This window comes from Cydia pomonella, chromosome 22 (genome assembly GCF_033807575.1).
Source record: "Cydia pomonella isolate Wapato2018A chromosome 22, ilCydPomo1, whole genome shotgun sequence".
NCBI lineage: Eukaryota > Metazoa > Arthropoda > Insecta > Lepidoptera > Tortricidae > Cydia > Cydia pomonella.
Window position 1 is genome coordinate 14,174,877 of NC_084724.1, and position 21,253 is coordinate 14,196,129.

The 21,253-nt window shown below is 44.3% G+C and overlaps 1 protein-coding gene across 3 annotated transcripts in view; it reads right to left on the reverse strand.

Moving 5' to 3' along the window:
• Positions 1-14,567: 14,567 nt before the first annotated feature.
• Positions 14,568-21,253, reverse strand: part of LOC133530374 (tubulointerstitial nephritis antigen-like) — a 77,193-nt gene continuing 70,507 nt past the window's right edge. For all 3 annotated transcript variants that reach the window (XM_061868285.1, XM_061868286.1, XM_061868287.1), the window contains 2 exons: positions 19,059-19,198; positions 14,568-17,119 (listed from right to left, as the gene is read on the reverse strand). In XM_061868285.1, coding sequence (XP_061724269.1) covers positions 16,964-17,119; positions 19,059-19,198 — 296 coding nt within the window. In that variant the 3' untranslated portion in view covers positions 14,568-16,963. The remainder of the gene's footprint in view (positions 17,120-19,058; positions 19,199-21,253) is intronic.

The window sequence follows — 21,253 nt, forward strand, 5'->3', positions numbered from 1 at the left end:
AATTGGTGCCACACGGATAAGGATTGAGAGGATTGAACATTTCTTGTAACGGTAAGGGCGGGGGACGTTTAATCGTCGATCCCCGCTTTACTGCAAAGGTCAGTCAAATTAATTCTTATTTATATCATAGTGTTAGCGTTCCTAAGCCTCAATTAAGTCATTTTATTAACAATTGCCTAGTTTAATAAACACGTGTTTTGAGGTTAGGACCGCGTGCGCTTTGAGGTTAGGCACGTGGTCGCGTGACGTTCGGCTGACAGCTGTCACTGTCACAAGTGACAGCCGTTCCGCTTGACGGGTGCTTGGTTTCTCGGTGTAGTGTTTGGACGTCTGTCACCTGTCAGTTGTGTTTACATTTGGCAGGTGTTTTATTTTTCTATAGCCATATATACGAGAACCGGTGTTTGAGGACGTTTACTCTGCTCGAGTTTTTGAAATGGCAGGGCAAGATGAAGATGGGTGGCGGCAGAGGCAGCAGCGACTGCTGCAGGAAGAAAAGGAGCGACGCGAAACGGAGTTGGACGCTCTGGGCCTGCTCATGGAGGAGGCCGCGGCGCTGGACCCGATGCGCCCCCGGCACTCTTTGGCCCGCAGTCCCCCTCAGACCACAACACAGCAACAGCAACCAACAACCAAGCGGCCGCTGCAAAGCCCGGAGGAGGTCAGTGAGGCCATTCGGAAGCGTCTAGGTGACGATGCTTCGACGCGAAGAAGACCGGGCGCCGGTGCGTCGTCGGCGGCTCCCCCCGTCGGCGGCATACTGACGTCTGCCCCTTCGACCCGCCCCAATAGGACCGACTCACCAATCCCGCCGAAAGCCCCCGTTGTCGCCTCCCCCGCGGCCCCTGCTGCCGCCCCCCCTGTTGCCGCCCCCCTCGCTGCCCCCGTTGCCGCCCCCCCGCCGCCCCTGCTGCCGCCGACGATAAAGGAGACGCCTCGTCCCACCAAACCGTGACGCCTCGAATACTGTTATCCACGCAGGAGCTGATCGACATGGCGCACAAGGCAGTCAAGAGCATAGGTAATATCGCAAACGCATCCAACAAGCTGAACATTGCAGATAAGACGGGCATCGCTGCGTATGGCCAGGACATGTTGTCCTACGTGGGCCAGCTTAGTGCTAGGTTGGCCGACGTGGAGCACCAGTATTCCGCCATGCGCATCCGATGCGCCGAGCAGGAATTAGAATTGGTCAAACTGAGAGGATCACCCTCGGCGTCCGCCCACCAGCTTCCGGCCACCGTTGGACCAGCTTTCAACCAGGGTTACGCCAACGCACTCAAGATGCCAAAGGGTCAGCCGCCCAGAGAAGTGCAGCCACAGGGACCAACGGTAATCTTTTACCCAGAGGCAGGTTCGTCAGCGAAAACTAGCGATGACACAAAGAAGATTCTCCAAGCTGCAGTGAAGCCGGCTGAGGCGGGCATAAAGGTAACACAAGTGCGCAGAGTGGGCAACTCGGGTGTGGTTGTCAGGACCGCATCCGAGGAGTCCGCTCAGAGACTTCGCGACGCTGCACCGCCCGGACTTCGTGTGGCGGTACCGAAACCAAAGATGCCGAGGGTTGCGTTGCGATATTTAAGTGCCGTGCAGTCAGGGGAGGAGACCATCAGAGAGCTGCACCGCGTAAACGTGGCTGATGACGCAGACTGGCCTTTGTCCCGCTTCATTGAGGAGTGCAAGTTCGGCATCGCAAAGCCACTCGGAACGAAGTTTTTAGTTATCCTGGACTGCTCCCCGGCTGCTCGGGACAAACTGGTGCGTCTAGGAACGGTTCATCTAGGCTGGAGCGTAGCGGAGGTGTGCGACCATATCCGATCGACGTGCTGTACGAAATGCCAGCAATACGGGCACCCGGAGAAGTACTGCAGGTCGAAGGACGTGGTCTGCGGTAAGTGTGGCGAGACAGGTCATAGGTCAGCAGAGTGCAAGTCGGAAACCAAGTGCTGTACGACGTGCAAACGCTTTAAGCGAGCGGAGGCGTCCACACACGTGACCATGTCACCTGACTGCCCGGCTCGGATCCATGCCGAGCAGCAGGAGGCGGCCAAAACGCTGTATCGATAGCAGATACAGGCACGCTTAGCATTTCTTTTGGGCAGCTCAACTTACAGGGTTCGGAGGCTGCCACCACAGAACTCCCCGTGGTTGCGAGTTCGCACCGACTCGACCTAGTACTTGTGCAGGAACAGTACAATAGTCGGACCGGGATTCTGCAGTGTGGCGCAAACCCTAAGGCTGGCGTTCTCATTCTCAATCGCGCAATGGCAGTCACGCTTCTACATCACTTAAGCAACGAGCACTGCGCGGTGGTTCATGTCGCACACGGAGAAACCAGTCTGCATGTAGTGTCAGCATACTTTCAGTACAGTCATGACATCGGTCGTCACATAGCTCACCTGGAGACAGTTCTTCAACGGCTTTCGGGCAAACCTATTCTCATAGGAGTTGATAGCAACGCTCACTCGCCTATGTGGCACTACGATAGGAGACAGTACACTGGAAGAGGACCGGACACGGAGTACAGGAGGAACCAGATGGAGGGATTCATCCTCGGCAAAGGACTACTTCTGCACAACGCTTCGGGACAGCCGCCGACATTCAGCAGACCCAACGGTATGTCGAATGTCGATTTGACTATCACTACCCGTGGAGTTAACGTGTGCGACTGGACGGTACATGAGGGCGCCAGCCTCAGCGATCACCAGCTTATTACCTTCAAATCGGCCTTCGGTAGGACTCGACAGCCAGTGAGACGCCATCGACACGTCTGTCACCGCCGTTCCGGACGCGTGGAGTCAATTGGGCCAACTTTTGTTCGAAACTACACATTCGTATGGACAGGATTCACCCAGGCCTTCCCGCCAACAGATACAGCGAACGATATTCGGATATCTTGCTGCGCACTGCCCGAGAGACCTTGGGCTTCAGCGGCAAAAAGAACGATGGTAGGTATGAATGGTGGTCCCCCGAGTTGGAAGCGTATCGTCCGAAACTCAACCGGGCTCGGCGCGCGTGGCAGCAGTCACGCCGCGTAGGAGGTACAGCAGAACAGCATCTTCATGACGAACTTCGTGCCCTTCGGGGAAGATACAAGAGAGCCATGAAGCAGGCAGAGCTGGACTTCTTTCGCCGGATAGCAGAGTCAGGTAACGACGATCCATGGGGACTGGCCTATCGAGAGGCTTGCGGGCGCTTGCGCCCCCCGCCGAACATCACCAACGGCATCAAGCTTATAGAGGGTTACACGGAATCCACCGGGGACACCATGTCAGGCCTTCTTCAGACGCTGTATCCAGACGACAAGCCGGACGGTGATACCATTTACCACCAGTCTGTTCGTGTGGCGGCCGCCTTCGCGCCATCTGGTCGCGATATGGAGGCCCCTGGAAAGGAGACGGTCGAGCAAATTGTGCGATCCCTGCCTAACACGGCTCCAGGTACAGATGGTATCACGGCAGTCATTGTCAAGTGGGCGTGGAAGGCCACGTCGGACGAAATGTGGTTAATGTTGAGTAAGTGCATCACCGAAGGAGTCTTCCCGGAGATCTGGAAATCTGGTCGCCTCGTCGTCCTGCCAAAGGGTAACGGTAAACTTCTTAGTGACCCGAAAGCGTATAGACCAATCACGCTTCTTCCTATTCTAGGTAAGATATTGGAACGCGTTATAGTTTCTTGTGCCCCCTGCCTGTACCGTAACATCTCGGACGCTCAATTTGGATTCACTCGCGGCCGGTCGACAGTGTCTGCGCTGTGCCGGATTAATGACATCGCTTCCGCCAGTTCAGCTCCGTACGTACAATTGATCCTTTTGGACATATCAGGTGCTTTTGATAACGCGTGGTGGCCAATGATTCTCTTGAAGGTGAAGCAAGGTGGAGCCCCACCGAACCTTTACCGCATCTTGGTCAGCTACTTCACGAACCGTATAGTCAGTTTTCATGTGGGCGATCAGACATGCTCAAAGATTTGCACCATGGGATGTCCACAGGGGTCGGTGTTGGGCCCTACGCTATGGAATATTCTCCTGAACGATCTCCTGCTGTTGCCGCGACCCGGAGGAGTGCATTTGATCGCGTATGCTGACGACGTGACGATATTGATAGAGGCGTCTTCTCGCGCGGACATCGAACGCAAGGCCGACGTCATGCTGAAGGAAGTATCCGGGTGGGGATCACGGAACCGCTTGCGATTCTCGCCCGCGAAGTCCTTGACCATACGTACAAAGGTAAGTTCAAGCGAGCGCCGGTCATTCGACTGGAAGGTGCTTCAATCAAAGGAGCCTCGGAGGCTACGTTGCTCGGTGTCACTCTGGACGAGGCTAGGTCCTACTTGCCGCATGCGAGACTCATAGGGGAAAAGGCCTCCAATTGCTTCGGCAAAATGTCGCGGATTTCCGCCACCAGATGGGGTGTCAAGTACCGATCTCTTCGCGTCTTGTACGCGGGGACATACGTGGCGACGGTCACGTACGCTGCTGCAGTATGGTGCCGATGCTCATCTAACTTCGTGGTCAAACGGGCGCTGATTAAGACGCAAAGACCGGCACTAATCTTACTTACGAAGGCTTACAGGTCGTGTAGCTCTGCGGCGTTACCTGTGCTAGCGGGGGTTCTACCTGCCGATCTGGAAGTCTGTCGTGCAGGAAGGATTGCTCAGGAGGGAGACCAGCTGGACCCCAGGGAGCACCGGAAACTCAAGTCGACGGTGAGGAACGAGATCGTGGCTCAGTGGCAGGAGAGATGGCGGACCAGCGAAGACGGACGCGAGTTGTACAGCTTCTTCCCAGACGTGGGCGTGAGGCTAAGTTCTGACTGGATAGAACCGGACTACGTGGTTTCCCAGATCCTCACCGGGCACGGATGCTTCAGGCTGCGCCTACACAAGCTAGGCCAGTGCGAGTCTGCAGAGTGCCCATGCGGCGAGTACAACGAGAGCCGGGATCACGCCCTCTGGGAATGTGTGCTGTAAGCGGACGAACGGTCGGAGATGCTGGATTCACTGAAGAGGACAATGGTTGGCCCAGTATTTCACGAGGAACTAGTTTCGTGCGAACAGAATTTCGACGCGCTGCGCAGATTTGCGCACTCCTGGCACACCAAGCGAAGGGAATTTGAAGAGTAAGGACGGAACTGCAAGGTTGTAGATGACGCTGAGTAACGTTTTGTGTTGTCAAGCCCAAATTTGGGGGTGAACGAAATGCTAAGATAGAAGGCCTGCCCAGAAAGGGAGAATGGCCAGGGACATTTAAATAAAAAAATTATCTTATAAAAAAAAAGAACAGATAATTTTGTAGGGAGACAAGAAGCAACGTGTAACGAGACACGCCAGGAAGTCATGAAGACGGCAAAAATTCGGCACGGCTCCCGCGATTCGGTCTGTACGGCGCGAGCCAGGAAAGACCATGAGGAGGTGGTGGGAAATGTTCCGATTTGACACCCGCACAGTCTCAGTGCCGTTGTCACTCTCAATCAGATTTCGACGCCGCCCCGCAGTCCTTCGCTCAGAACCTTTCTTAGCCGTCCTAGAAGCCGCCCTTTGCAGGAGCCCGGCTAACACTTCGGCCGCGCTCGGTCCAGAGCGGGTGTTCGCAGGATGCTCATTAGCAGCCGGTGGCGATTCAAGCGGTACATCCGGCAAGACCTCATGTTCTGTTTCAACCTGAAGAACAGGAGCCTCCTGGCACTCAGTGAGGTACGTTTGTACCAGCGCCTTGTACTGCGGATTCTTCCTTCGACCCTTTATGGCCTCCAAAGTCCTTCCGAACTCCGGGAGCGCTTGGACCAACTCCTGATTGCCACAGCTACCTCGCTCGAAAGTAAGGCGTGCTTCAGTCTTAGCCAAGATCGCCACCTCCTCGTCACGCCACCGACGCTTCGCCACTATAGGGGCGACGTCTTTATTTGCCTCGAGTGGATGCGCGTGACGCTTGTGCACGCCTAATCCACCCGCCGATTTGCACACTTTCTCACAAAATGGACAAGCGAAGCCAACAGTACTGACGTCCGCCAGTACGCCGTCTCCGCTCCCATCTTGACTAGAATTATCCGCCCGACCGGTCCTCAGCAAAGGGGCCGGTGACGGAGTATTTTCAATTTCCGACATAAGAGCAAGAATAAATTCCGGGGCAGGGGGGTGCTAGCCCCGCTGCCCCGTTTCGCACACTGCTTATTCGCAAGGGTCCCACCGAAGTGGCAGCTATGCTTGACCAACGACGGAAGTCGCCGGACCATCGGACCTCATCCCCAGGTTGCCCTGGCGATGCTAATTGCGCAGTTCAAACACAGATGTTATCGTGTCATCTCTCGACCAGTGCGACTTCTCTGGGAGAGACCTCCCCTCCTATCGGTTTAGACAGCGGTCCCTCTTGTAGGGTAGGAGTAGGAGTTGAGACCCGAGTTGTCTCCCGAGAACAAACTGGAATACGGTCACTCGGGCCCCCGTTACTGGGCGGCTGGTTCTCTATCTCAGATGCGAACCCTGCGCTGAGTATAGGAACTGTCCTTCGTTTGCAGTCACTTGTTGCGGACCTGCAACATGTGAACACGCTAACAAGGCCTAGATGGAATAAACTTGTGATGTGCAAAAACCGCCCATTTTTTTTTGACCCAGGGGAATCCGGTATGGATCCCACTGGCACGGGAGAAGCCGAGTGGGTATGTCCGACTCCCACGGACTAAACCCCCTGGGGTGTTCCACCGCGCGCTTTGTGGACGGGGTTTCGGGAACGCGATTGTAGACTTCCGATACCCCGTCGGCGTTGCCATTACGGGCTCGTCTTTTGTGGCTGCTGCAGCAGTCTACTCCGCTGAAGACGCCTCGGAACACTTGAGGGCCTTCCAGCTCGGAACCTCTTTAGGCGAGTGATGGAACTCCCGGCCCATCACCCGCAGGTTCCCGTTAAGGCGGCATCATTCGGGCTGCGTATGCCCTTAGACGCCGACCTGGCCTCCTACGGCGCTGAGGTAGCGAATTCGCATCGTCCGCGCGCATTCTCTCTGCAGCCTCCTTTTGCGACAGGACGGTGACGCTAAAGGAGGCCACTGCCGCCCACGCTTCCTCACTGCTGAGCATGCGGCGTATTAGCGCCGGCAGCGAGAGGTCTCCTCCTATGGCCGAGGACAGGATAGCGCGAGGCTCCGCCCAAGCAGGGCACTCTTGGCGCGTGTGTTGCGCCGTGTCCACGGCTCCTCCATCGTGCAAAAACCGCCCAGGAGTAACTATGACAGGTTTACTATGACAGGGTTACCCCTGTGTAAGTACTCAACGTGAAATCTTTGAATCGGTTAGATTCGGTTCGGTTCGGTTAGATGGTAACGTCGCAAATGAGATGACGAGTCAATTTGCTACCTTAAGGGAGTCATGATGGTATACTCCCACCAGCGCGAGTCATAGTTACTCCCGCTCTCGGGCGACCCTAGGGCAGGCTCCTTGCCCAGAGGCTAGGCTTGGCTATTCAGAGGGGGAATGTCGCTAGCATTTTGGGGAGTTTGAAGGGGCGGGTGATTTCAAGGAGATTTTTTATATTTAGTTTATTTTTGATTTTTATTTTTAATATTTTTAATAGTATCTAGTTGTTGCTTATTTAGATATATAATTCATTGTAGTTAGGTATAAGTTTGATTTGTGTTTGTTGTCTTTAAAGTGTTTGGCAGTTAATTGTATATCTGTAGAATTTTGTTGCTAACGAAGATAATCTTGGTTCTGGTTTATCACCTTTATATGCCTGGATTAAGTGTTTTGAATGTTTACTTTATACAGGCTATATATACTTTTATTGTGAGAGGCAGAATGGCGGGTGTACCTAAATAAAAATAAATGAAAAGCATACCATATTTTTGTACCTAATTTGTACTATTTAGTACCTCGTTTAAAAAAATTGTACCTCACGGTACTTAAAGTTATCACCAAAAAACAGGTCACCCGCCATCCTGACAGTCAGAATGGCGGGTGTACTTTATTACGCTATGATCCCGTGGTTATTGATAAATTCTATAAAAGCCAAATTTTTGTACCTTCACATTCAATTATAACATGAGCCATTTTATTTGTGGTTTCCAAGTTTTACTCATTTTATATTTGCTTGCTATTACAATTTTGCAGGCGTTATAATTTTTCACGTTATCGATCTCATTTTTAAGAAAAAACGCAAAGGTACAATTATTTTAATTACGCCAGGATTTAGTACCTTTAATGTTTGATCTGTTAAGTTCAAATAACTCAGAAAATCATGTCTTAGAAAAGAGCAGGCGCAATTTCAAAGAAATCTTCCTAAGAAAAATCATGCACTGTTCAAAATGTTCGTTTTTCACTGATTGTTGGCGATTAATCAGTATTCAAATTTGTTACTCCGCGCCCCGGCACCGATCTCCGAACCTCCCGTAGACTTCAACTTATTGTCCCTCGACATCGTGCAGGTTTCATGTCGAATTCCTTCAACATTCAGGCAATCCGGCTGTGGAATGATCTTCCTCTCTCTATGAGACAAGCCCAGAACAAATTCTCCTTCAAGCGCATGTTGCGCAAGCATCTGTTTGAGAAGGTTCAAAGGTCGTCCTCATGATGTTTCACAATGGGTATATATTTATTTATGTATGTATTTATATTTATGTATCATATTATTTATGTACGTATAATTTTATATAATTTTGTGATATTTTTTTTGTCATTTTACTCTGTATTCTGACCCTGCACCAATTAGGATCTTTCGGTTTGGCTCATGGTTGACTGGTAGAGAATGCCTTCTGGCATTAAGTCCGCCATTTGTACTCTTCATGTATTGTGCAATAAAGTTTAAATAAATAAATAAAAAATAATCAAATAAAAGCCGCAATTTGATTTGACCTCTATTCTAATATCAGTCGAGATGCCTTTTTGTTCGAAATGAAATGTCAATTGCATACAATTTTGACATATCTCGCATGTTAGTTTGTATTAAATGATACGGAAATAGGCCCCCGACTCTAACTTGTCTCTGAATTAAAAAAAAAACTACGGATGCGTGACATGCGTGAAAAAAGTTTTCATTTACCGCCATTTGACGTACAGTATCTTTTAATTAGTTTTAAGTATAAAATAAATTTGTTTCGTTGTTTTTAACGTAAATATAGCAAAAGTTTCGTCTAAAATAATCGATAAAAATATATCGGAGACGCCGCCACATATACGCGAGTTCCGCCAAGAGAGCAACGATGCTCCGACGTTGGCTGTAATTTGGGTTAGTGAATATATCATGGAAAGTTTATAATATGTGTATAGATAAAATAGTGTATGTAACTGTACATAATTAGGCATTAAAAGACTCGTGTGATCCTTTTAAGAAACTCACTTCTTTCGTTTCTTAAACCCATACTCGTGTATTTTAATGTCTTTTATTACGTAGCAGTCACATAAACTACTATTATGAATATTGAATATATACATTTGTGGTATTTATTTTGCAATCCGATATAAGGTAAGGATGTGGGTTTTCCATTTGAATCTCGGTACCAATTTTGTCCATATCGCTTATATTGCATCACTAAAAACATAGTGTCAAAATGTTTTTGGAGGGGTCTCCGAAGAAAGCCGGCCACTACAACCCGTATAATGTAATAGTGATGCCACAGATATTTAGAAGTAAGTCAATGGGATAAAGGCAAGCTAACACAACCATCTACTCTTGTAAATATAACGAATGTAAATATGACTCTTGTAAATATAACGATTGGTGTTAAGTTTATTGTAATGTACCTATTGCTACCTATAGTTTATTTTATGTGATTTTTAAAGAATGTAAACAATAACAACAATCCATTTTATGTTAACAATACAAAGAATGTAAACAATAACAACAATCCAAAGAATGTAAACAATAACAACGATACAAAATGTTGTACTTCATTGGTTTGGCTTGTCATTTGTCATATTCTTAGTCACGAGTTTATTTTTTTACATTTTTTAAACCCTTAGATGAATGAAGTATCATTTACATGCAATAAACGATTAAATACAATAGAATCATCTTTATTGCGCATCTTGCACAGTTCACAAATACACGTAGTGTTCAAATTAGATTTAAGAAATGTTCAGTTAGAAAAAAACGATTTGTATAGAATTACTCAATGTTTTTTGCCTGTACTAAGTACAAGTTAAAGACTGTTGAATTATATTTTGAATTTGTTACCGTATGAATTTATTTTCAAAACAAGATTACATCTATAAATCATATGTTATGAGAGTATTGCGGCGCCATGTCGCCATCTAGTTATGATTACAATTTTATCTTTAATTTTGTTATGGAAAATGTAATTATGTTGTAACGCACCTTAAATATTTTACACTACATATGGCGCTAATTTTCCGCCCTTGTGTGGTAGCTAGCACCAAAGAGAATTTGAAATAGAGGTGTATTGTCAAAGAAAACTTTGTAGCGATGTAAATTTACTGCCATCTTTAGACAGATGATTAAAACTTTTAGAACGCTATTTGACTTTAATCCTTATTCTTTCACAGATATGTGTTCAATTTGTTAAATATCAAAAAGACACTACCTAAAGTTTATGGCGCCATCGCTCGAATCTTTGATCTACCTATTAGATGGCGCCACTTTGATATTTAACAAATTGAACACATATTAGTGAAAGAATAAGGATCAAAGTCAAATGGCGCCATGGCGTTTTAAAAGTTTTAATTTAATTATGTGTCGTAAGACGGCAGTAAATTTACGTCGCTACAAAATTGTCTTGGACAATATACCTCTATTTCAAATTCTCTATGCTAGCACAATACGTGCGAATGTCGAAAATTTAAAGGGCCATATGTACTGTGAAACGTTGTAAAATACACGTGCGAAAAGGTAATTCGAACTCGTGTCGATTTAAAATTAATTAATTAATAAAATGTACTCTTTTATCGTAATGTACTATTAGTGGCTTTCAAGCTATTTATTACGTAAGTTAAAATAATTATTGAATAAATAGTAAACTAAAATTATCAAAATCGCAGTTGTAGACTACTACATTGCAAGAAATCTTGTTACTGTTTTAATAAAGTTGACTATGGCTTGTACTTTTTTTTTTTTATTCGAATCCTACTTCCTTGGTATAGAAACATCCGATACTGTCCATTTGATAATAGGGAGTATTACTGCAACGTTCTACCGCCAGAGTGCAGCACTAGCACCTTTCATAAACATTGATCAGGAAACTGCAGTATTATGGAGTAAGAGGCTCGGCACTGAATTTAATAGTCTTACTTACACGGTAGAATACAAAGGGTTGATGCGAGTGGACAGCGATCACCGGGGTCATTGGTCTCTATGGGTGTACCGCAGGGAGCAATATTGGGGCCGTTCCTGTTCCTTATCGACATTAATGACCTGCCTTACCTTGTAAAGACCCACCATGACGTAGTATTGTTTGCAGACGATACCTCACTTATTTTCAAAGTCAAACGACAGCAACAAGCTTGCAGTGATGTAAACAATGCTATTTCTAAAGTAGTATTTCTAAATGTCTCCCTCAATCCGGATCAGTGGTCTCTGGCATCTTTGCCCATACGGAACGGAGGTTTGGGCATACGGCGTGCTCGTGATATCAGTCTGCCGGCCTTCTTGGCGTCGTCGGGGGGAGTTGTGGACCTTGTCACTAAAATTTTATCTTTGGATGGTGACAGGGCCACAATCCCTTTTGCGTCTGATGCTCTGGAGGCTTGGAGGGCTCTCAATCCGAATGCAGAGATGCCAGATAAACCGGACCGTCAGCGCATGTGGGATGATATAGGCGTGAGGCGAATTTTCGATGGCCTGCTGGAAAACGCTGTGGGTACAGACAAGGCTAGGCTTATGGCTGTTTCTAGGCCTGAGGCGGGGGCATGGTTACATGCACTTCCCTCTCCACATGTGGGTACCCTTCTCGACAACAACTCAATGCGGGTGGCTGTCGCTCTTCGCCTGGGCTGCGATGTTTGCGAACCTCACATATGCATCTGCGGCACTATGGTTGAGAGTAATGGTCACCATGCGTTGAGTTGTTGTCGGGGCGTGGGGAGGTTTCCACGGCACCATGCCCTAAATGATATTGTAAGGAGAGCACTTTTGTCAGCAAATGTACCGTGCTTGATGGAGCCTCCAGGACTGAGCCGGTCCGATGGCAAAAGACCTGACGGGCTGACTCTTGTACCATGGGAAAGGGGTAAGTGTCTTCTCTGGGATGCCACTTGTGTCAGCACTTTTGCCGCCTCGCACATTGGCCGGACTGTCCGGACGGCAGGAGCGGCGGCTGAATTTGCGGCACTCCGAAAGCGCGATAAGTACTCGGCGCTGCTGTCGAGATATATGTTTGTCCCGTTAGCGGTAGAGACGTCCGGGTGTTGGTGTGCCGAGGCCAAAATTTTCTTGGGCGAATTGGGGCGGCGGTTGAGGGAGAGGGGTCATGACCCTCGTTCCGGGTCATTCCTGATGCAGAGGCTGTCTATCGCGGTTCAGCGTGGCAACGCGGCGAGCGTGATGGGCACCTTTGCGTCTGGGAGGGCTCGGGACGGGTTGTTTGATTAATTTTTGTATTTGTGTCTTTCTTTTTGTTTACTTTTACTCCTGTTTAGTTTATAGTCTATTTTAATGTTTTTTTTTTCATTGTATTTTAGTGGATTAGTTTCTATACATTTAGTACCTATAATAATGGTTTAGTAATTGATTTGATGTATATTGTTGCGAGAAATAACATTCTAATTAATTTCAGAATAAATGAATGTGGTTTTAATGTAAAAAAAAAATTAGAATAAAGTACCTACAATAAGTAGTAAATTGGTTTAATGTTAATAATTTATTGTTAAATGAGAAAAAGACTAAGTGCATTAAGTTTGTTACAAGTCACATAAGGAATGAGTAAACAAGTGTCATTGTCAAGGATGAGGAATTGGAACTAGTAGATAGCACAGTTTTTCTTGGTATAACTATAGATTCTAAACTACAATGGGGTCCCCATATTGCTAATCTCTCGAATAGACTGAGTTCTGCAGTGAGCAAGATCCGTCAGTTAACAGACGTGAAAACAGCTCGATTAGTTTACTTTAGTTACTTTTATAGCATTATGTCATATGGTATTTTACTATGGGGCAGTGCTTCAGAGATAAATACCATTTTTGTTCTGCAGAAGAGGGCTATTCGTGCAATATATAAAATGAACCATAGAGATACTCAGAGATAAGTTTAAAGACATTAACATAATGACAGTGCACTGTCAATATATTTATGAGAATATTCTGTATGTACATAAAAACATTGCCAGTTTTAAGAAAAACTGTGAAATACATAATATTAATACTAGAAATAAGCATAAGCTCGCAGTGCCCTTCACTAGGCTTCATAAAATTAAGAAATCATTCATGGGTAATTGTGTAAGATTTGACAATAAACTTCCTAATGTTATAACTGAATTGTCTGTTAGTAAATTTAAAAATTATGTAAAACGTAAGCTTATCTCTAAAGCCCATTATAGCACACAAGACTACATGAATGATGAAACACCGTGGGATTAAGTGTGATTGTAAATAATGAATTATTAATTGTTATGTTAATAATAATGAAATTTATAATTCAATGTATATAATATACCGTATTTTTTGACATTTAGATTTTATTCTAGAAAGTTTCTAGACTAGTATTTTTATACAATTTTGGTTTTGACGACCGGTTTGGCCTAGTGGGTAGTGACCCTGCTTACGAAGCTGATGGTCCCGGGTTCAAATCCTGGTAAGGGCATTTATTCGTGTGATGAGCATGGATATTTGTTCCCGAGTCATGGGTGTTTTCTATGTATTTAAGTATTTATAAATATTTATATATTATACATATCGTTGTCTAAGTACCCTCAACACAAGCCTTATTGAGCTTACTGTGGGACTTAGTCAATTTGTGTTATTACACAAAAAAAAAAAAAAAATATTATAGGACATTATTATGTCCTATAATATTTATTTATTTATTTATTTTGTGAAATTCTTATCATTAAGTTTACTATATCTATATTAATTCAATGTTTTTTTAGAAGCTTTAATAAATTGCTCTGATATTTAGATTAAGATGATATTTGTAAAATTTAACGATTTAAAAGTGCTTGTTGCCAGGCCTACTTGAATAAAGAATATATTGAATTGACTTGACAAGGACTGGCGGCGGATCCGTGTTGGGGAAAGCTTATAGACCAAACGTTATTGGCCTCGGAGCAGTGTGCGGCCTCCATTATAGATCCAATGGAAGAATCTAATATTTTCCCTATAAGGCTCCGAGCACCATGCACCGAGGGCAAGAACGCAGGTAGAGCAACACACGAAATTTTGCGGACAACCAGGCCGCCAAACCTAATGGGAAGGCTAGCCTGGGTCCAAGATCTTTCGTCAAAAGGAATGTTGAAGATGGATGTGAGCGTTTCTATGACTAATGTATCTAATTTTGAGACCAAATAGGGATATTTCCAGAGATGGGTTGGTCACCCCCAGGTCTGCTACCTGCGTTACGCGTCGATGTCATTTTGGGTCGAGGTTGAGTTTGTTGGTGCTGTACTGTACAGCATTCATTAAAACAAGAGTTTTGAAATATCATGTATTTTTATAATTTTAAGCGAAATAACTAATCAATTTAATAATTAATCCATAATTAGTAAACTTAAATTATTAAAATAGACTCCGACCACGCTAACCTTGCACAAACTTGGCAATAAGAACGCATTCATGTCCCTATAGCCTTATACTTGACGTAGCCCTTGGCATGAAAACTTAGCGTGGTCCGACTCTAGGTACTTACTAAAAATAATAATGGCAGTTACGATATAATACATAGCAAGAAATACTGTTACTGATTGGATAAGGCTAACAATTAAAGAAAAAGGTAAGCTTTATTATTACGCTATCTTTATTAGAAAAAAAAAAAACTAAATATGAAAATATTTGGTACTTTCCATTTGATCGTTGAAAGTGTAAAATCCTCCTATCCTCGTAAGGCCCAAGGTCCTACCTATAGGACTTATTCAGTTTGATGAAATTTAAATCATATTCAATTAGGACAGAGTTGCATTTGTTTTGTTTCGTGCAATTTTCAAACAAAATAAAATCTACTGTATTCCGTGCACTATAGGTTCAAATTCCAGTGGCAAATTTTGGATTTTTCATTTCTATGGCTGGGCCTTAAGAGGATATGAATTGACTTGTATTTGGTTATCCGGTAATATCTATTTATTCAGAGATAAACTACTAGATTCCTGGATCCACTGGAAAGTACCTAAATATGTCTAGGCAGATGTTAGAACACACTACACATTGTTTGTTTTAAAGAATTGGTTACACAGACTATTTTCACAGTATTACAGACTAGACATTTATACAATGCTTATACAAAAGAATAGATAAAGAAATTGCTATCACACCAGATATTTTGGTCCAATACAAACTAATTTTATTTCTTTGTTTTGGCAATGTACTAGAACGGACTAATAATAATCTATTTGCATTACAGAGTAAGTATTAATACCTTATCCACTACGTATAAGATCTGTTCATCGAATGTCGTTTTCGATCGATTCATTTTTATAATTTAGCAATACAATATCTCTCGGAGATCGTAAGTACAACATATATTCTAGTACAAAAATATCCTTACCGTAAAGGTTTTGATCTGAAAATATTTTTATTACACGTTCTTTAGGATGTGGACACATTTTGGTCTTTGAATTATTCTGAATACATTCATGTACGTCCATTATATTCACAGGAATAGTTGTAGTCATTATTGATCGAATATATTTACATAGTTAAAATTCGTTACCCTAACACAGGTTAATACTACACGTCTAAATTCCAACAACAGGGTGTGAGAGGGTCGATTTTTAGGGTTCCGTACTAAAAAGGTACAAAAGGAACCCTTATGGTGCGACTCTGTCCGTCCGTCTGTCTATCACATCGCTAAATATCTCGAGAATCACTTATCGATTTGAAATTTGGAATAGTTATGAACAATGCTAACCTGTACACATTGAAAGTATTATTATTTTATTTTATTTTAATTAATTATGGAAAATGCCCAATATGAATAGGGGGCAAAATTTCAAAGTCTAGTGACTAGGTCAAGTGGGGTATCATTTGCAAGTGCTCAAATTGTACATTCTAAAACATTTTTTCTTTTTTTTCATAGTGATAAAAAATGATTTATTAAGGAAAATGTGAAAAAAAAATATCTTCCCCTTCTCTTATCTACGAAGTTTACCAACGAAAAATTACGATTTTTTACAAAATATTAACATTACTATAAATTTTACAGGAAAAATATAATTAGACCTCTTTCTTGGTAACTTTTTTTTTTAATTATTAAAAAAAAAACCTTTCCGAATTCAGTTTTAAATTTAACCAATTTTACGTGTGTTTAGGTACACCTGAAATTTCTGAGATTACATTAAATACATCTTCTTTCAAATAAAGGCACAATATAAAGAATTATCCTCGAAAAACCAACATACGTGCATTACATCGCGCAAATTAGTTAGACAATTTGCCGATAGATGGTGTTGTACACAAATATACTTAGTATAGGCAATTCTGTTCAAAAGTCTTTCGACTTCATAGCTACACGAGATAATTCAAAGTATGTACGGAACCCTCGGCGCGCGAGTAAAACGAACTCGCACTTGACCGTTTTTTTTTTACTTTTGTAAGTAACCACATTGTTCGTAAAGAGGTTTTTACCTTAAAACACTGAATGCTCGCACCTCGTATACACTAGAGTCTACACCACCCTAGAGGACGTTTAAATCAATTTCGAAAGAATCCTTCTGCGAGTGGGGAACGATATACTCTCTAGACGGCATTTGAATCAAAATAGTACAACAGATCAAAACCTAACCAATGTACCTCGTAAAATTAACCCCCCCCTGGACGTTTGACGTTCGGAAGGGGCGCCGGCGCCGCACAGCGGCGTGACGAGGCGGGCGCCGTGTTATGTGCGGCGGCGGGCGGGCGCGCGCAGGAAGGCGGTCGTGACGTCACTGAAGGCCGACACCACGAACGACTCGATGCCGGCCTCGTCGGCGCCGCGCGCGATGCGGAAGTAGCCGTTCTCACCCCACTCCGTGCCCCAGCTGTTGGCCACGATCTGAAAACGACGGAGATCCTTTGAAAAGTGTCCGTTTCGTTCAAAATTGCGTATTGATTGGAAGCGGATGAGGATGGGAGAGTAATGATTGATAATCACGCGTAACTCTTTTACCCGGCTACAGGAAGAGTAAATCATAACAGTCGATGTGTACATGTAGGTACCTATTTATGTTAGTTTAACAGTCGTGACGCGATTTATTCCATCGAGCGAGCGAGCGAAGTTCTTACATTCGACTTAAGCTGAACTATCTGAGGGTAGTTTGATGGACAATATCTTTAGTAAATCTGTTTGGATTCAAATGATATTGGGTAAACGTGTAGTTGAGGGCATTATATTATAACCATTAAATTATGAGCAGGCTCGATCAAGGGATTATGGAGCTAGAGGAGCCTAAAAAGCCCAAAAGCTATTTGTCTTGCTATTCTTTTTTTTTATATATACTACGTCGGTGGCAAACAAGCATACGGCCCACCTGATGGTAAGCAGTCTCCGTGGCCTATGTACGACTGCAACTCCAGAGGAGTTACATGCGCGTTGCCGACCCTAAACCCGCCCCCCCTCGTTGAGCTCTGGCAACCTTACTCACCGGCAGGAACACAACACTATGAGTAGGGTCTAGTGTTATTTGGCTGCGGTTTTCTGTAAGGTGGAGGTACTTCCCCAGTTGGGCTCTGCTCTAGATCTGGAATGACATCCGCTGTGCTGTGCCCTACCACACAAAGCGAGATGACATTCACAATGCCCATACCTCTCTTACTCTCTCTTATTCTGGTCAACTGCTTTGCAAGAAAGTATGAGTGGCCATAGTGTAGATACATTGGTAGAGACCGCCAGTTCTCAATTCAGGCCGCGTAGCCAACGTGCCAATCGTAGCGATAGCGTATCGTAGTCATCTCTCTTTATCACATTTCCATATTAGTGCGACAGTGACAGTTGCGTTGCGTTCGCTACGGATTGTTAACCTTTGGCACGTTGGCTACGCGGGCAGGGCGGACTACTAGTTTAAATGATATTAGGTACACGTGTAATTGAGGGCACTACATTTTAGTCATTAAATTATGAGCAGGCTCGATCACGGGGTTATGGTGCTAGAAGAGCCAAATGCTATTTGTGGAAGGTCTTGCTATGCTGGTCAACTCCTTTGCAAGAAAGTATAAGGGGCACAGGGGCTGATAACAGCCACTGTGCCAACTCGCGTCTTATGCAAGTTTTCACTTCCACCCCTGGAGCATTCAGCTCTAACGACTCCTCTCTGGACGGCCAATGAAGGCAAGCCAGAGCTGAGAGTCCTGCGAGTCCCCTTGGGGTCCACTCCGACCGACGAAGACACGCCGGAGACGGAGACCCTGACCGACTCTCGGGAGTACTCGGGTCCGTGGGGTCGTTACTCCCCAACAGCTCGCCACAAGCTGCCCTGCGGTTATATTTATTATTATTATTACCGTATCTAAGAATTATTTCGCTTAGAATTTAGTTTTTTCTTCGCAAGTGTGATGAAAAACATTGCAACTATGTAACTCTGGGGGTAGCTCCTTCACCCCGACCTCCAAGCGTGCAACCTTCAGTAATTTAAAGCAAGACTGAAAGCCGAGCTGCGAAAGGTCAGCTCTTCCAAGCGTTCTACCAAAGCAACTTGATAAGGCCGAAGGCCCATCGGCGACGTTTCGAGGCTAGCGAGAGCCGAAGGCCGAGCTCCGCGTAGGGCCGAAGGCCCGGAGCGTCACCTGAGAGGGGGAAGTTGGAGCTTAAACACCACCCAATAGTAAAAGTGTCTTAGTCTTCGCTTCGTACCCACAGTATGTACGGAACATAAGCGTTAAATAGTTTTGGGCAAAATTGCTACATTGGAAGTTATTATTTTTTAGAAACCACTGCTTACCATCAGGCTACGGCGCCTGCTTGTTTGCCACCGACGTAGTATTAAGAAAAAGCTTACCCAGAACTTTTCCTGGCGGTCCTCGCCCCAGCCCACGACCCGGACGCTGTGCAGCCCCTGCAGCTGGCCGTCCCCGTGGCGGCTGCGCCGGTAGATGCCGTCCCGGTAGTGAAAGAAGTCCTGGTACACTGTCATCACAGCTGCAAACACAAAACAAGTTTTCATCACACTTGCTCGAAAAAGATCTTATTTCATGCAGGTGTACTGAAGGACAAAGGCCTATATATTGTTCCCTCGGGAGTTATTTCTGTTAAAAAAAAAGCTGTTACTCCCTAGGGAGTCATAGCTTTTTTTTAAATTATGTTACTAATTAATTCGAATTAATTAGGCATGAATGAGTTTTACTTTTAAAACATGAACGTTTGTATTTTCTCAAACTTGCTATGAAATGATGACATGACTTACGTCAAATTAGATCCGGAAATACTACATTATATGTATTGTATGTATTTATATATCCATGCCAAATTTCAACTTTCTAGCACTAACGGCCACGGAGCAAAGCCTCAGACAGACAGACAGACGGACATGGCGAAACTAGGGTTCCTAGTTGACTACGGAACCCTAAAAAGTATCACAGTTACTAGGTATAAATTAGCAGGCTCTAAGTGTACTTTTCACAAAATAAAATAAACTAATTCTTCTATGTAAGTAGGTATGTGAAACAATGGTTCAAGATGAAGTAATATTATAGACACAAGTGTACTATTGTTCTAACAGAGCCTATAACCGTGTTTATTTAACAAGTCTGGACGTCGCTTTGGTCGACCTCGGCAACAAGACCCTATTGTTGCGTGTGGACTCAATAATACAAATCTCTCTGTAATGTGTAACTGATTGTAAATATTGTCGACAATTCGCGGTAGGCTCTCTGTTTTACCAAAATTCTCTCGTTTTGTTACTTCGGCTTTTTAAGAAACCCTTAACATGTATCTACCTGAATGCTATTCTTCTACTGTTCGTTTTTGGGGGGGCACAATGTCATGTGATATTAGGTAACGAGCAATTATTGTATGTATATTGTATATGTATTCTGACGACCGGTCTGGCCTAGGCGGTAGTGAACCTGCCTACGAAGCCGATGGTTCCGGATTCAAATCCTGGTAAGGGCATTTATTCGTGTGATGAGCATGGATATTTGTTCCTGAGGCATGGGCGTTTTCTATGTATTTAAGTATTTATAAATATTTATATATTATAATATATTTATCGTTGTTTATGTACCCTCAACACAAGCCTTATTGAGCTTACTGTGGGACTTAGTCAATTTGTGTAATACTAATAATGTCCTATAATATTTATTATTATTATTTATTATATATCAGGGATCTCTGAAACGGTTGTAACAATTTCGATGAAATTTGCTATATGGGGTTTTCGGGGGTGAAATTCGGTCTTGCTAGGTCTTATCTCTGGGAAAACGCGCATTTTTGAGTTATTTATGTTTTTCGAGCAAGTCTCCTAGATATTAAGCTTTTTATAATAACTGACGTTATGTTATGGCTAGTAAAATTAGGACTATGTACCTATTGATATTTATGGCAAGAACGTTGAGTACTAACGAGTATTAGGACAATTTGTGGGATGTGTGTTATGACTACGGAGCATTGCCGCTAATACCCATTAAGGGCCCTCCACACTCGTGCACGAATCACGACGCGAAGTGTGTCGTGACGCAAATTGTTCACGCCTCCGCACCTAGTTCCCCGTTTTTGTCGGTTTATTGGCCCGCGTCAAACGAAGCGCCAAGGAAACTTGCAAGACTCCACAGTAGCAAGATAAATATTTAATTATATTAAGTTAAGCGGCTATATTTTACGTTTTTAAAAGGACATTTTTGGTACAAGCTTTTATCGCTGACTGTACTTTTCTTTCCACAGGCAACTAATACTCATCGAGACAATTCTAAAAAACCCATACACAATAAATTGAGTTGTTTTATCTTATCACGGAGTTCCTATGGCCACCTCCTGTCTCATCATCAGATCATATATATATGTATGCAAATTTTTAGCTTTATCGGGAACCGGGAAGTCCCCTGGACCTGTCCCCTGCGGAAGGGTGCCCATACGGCTGGCCACCTTCCCACGCTGAATAGCTCGGTCACCCGTAGTCTCAATCAGCTTTTTTAGACCCTGGAAATGTATGGGCATTTGAGCAGTTACAACATATACGTTGTATATATACAAGGATTA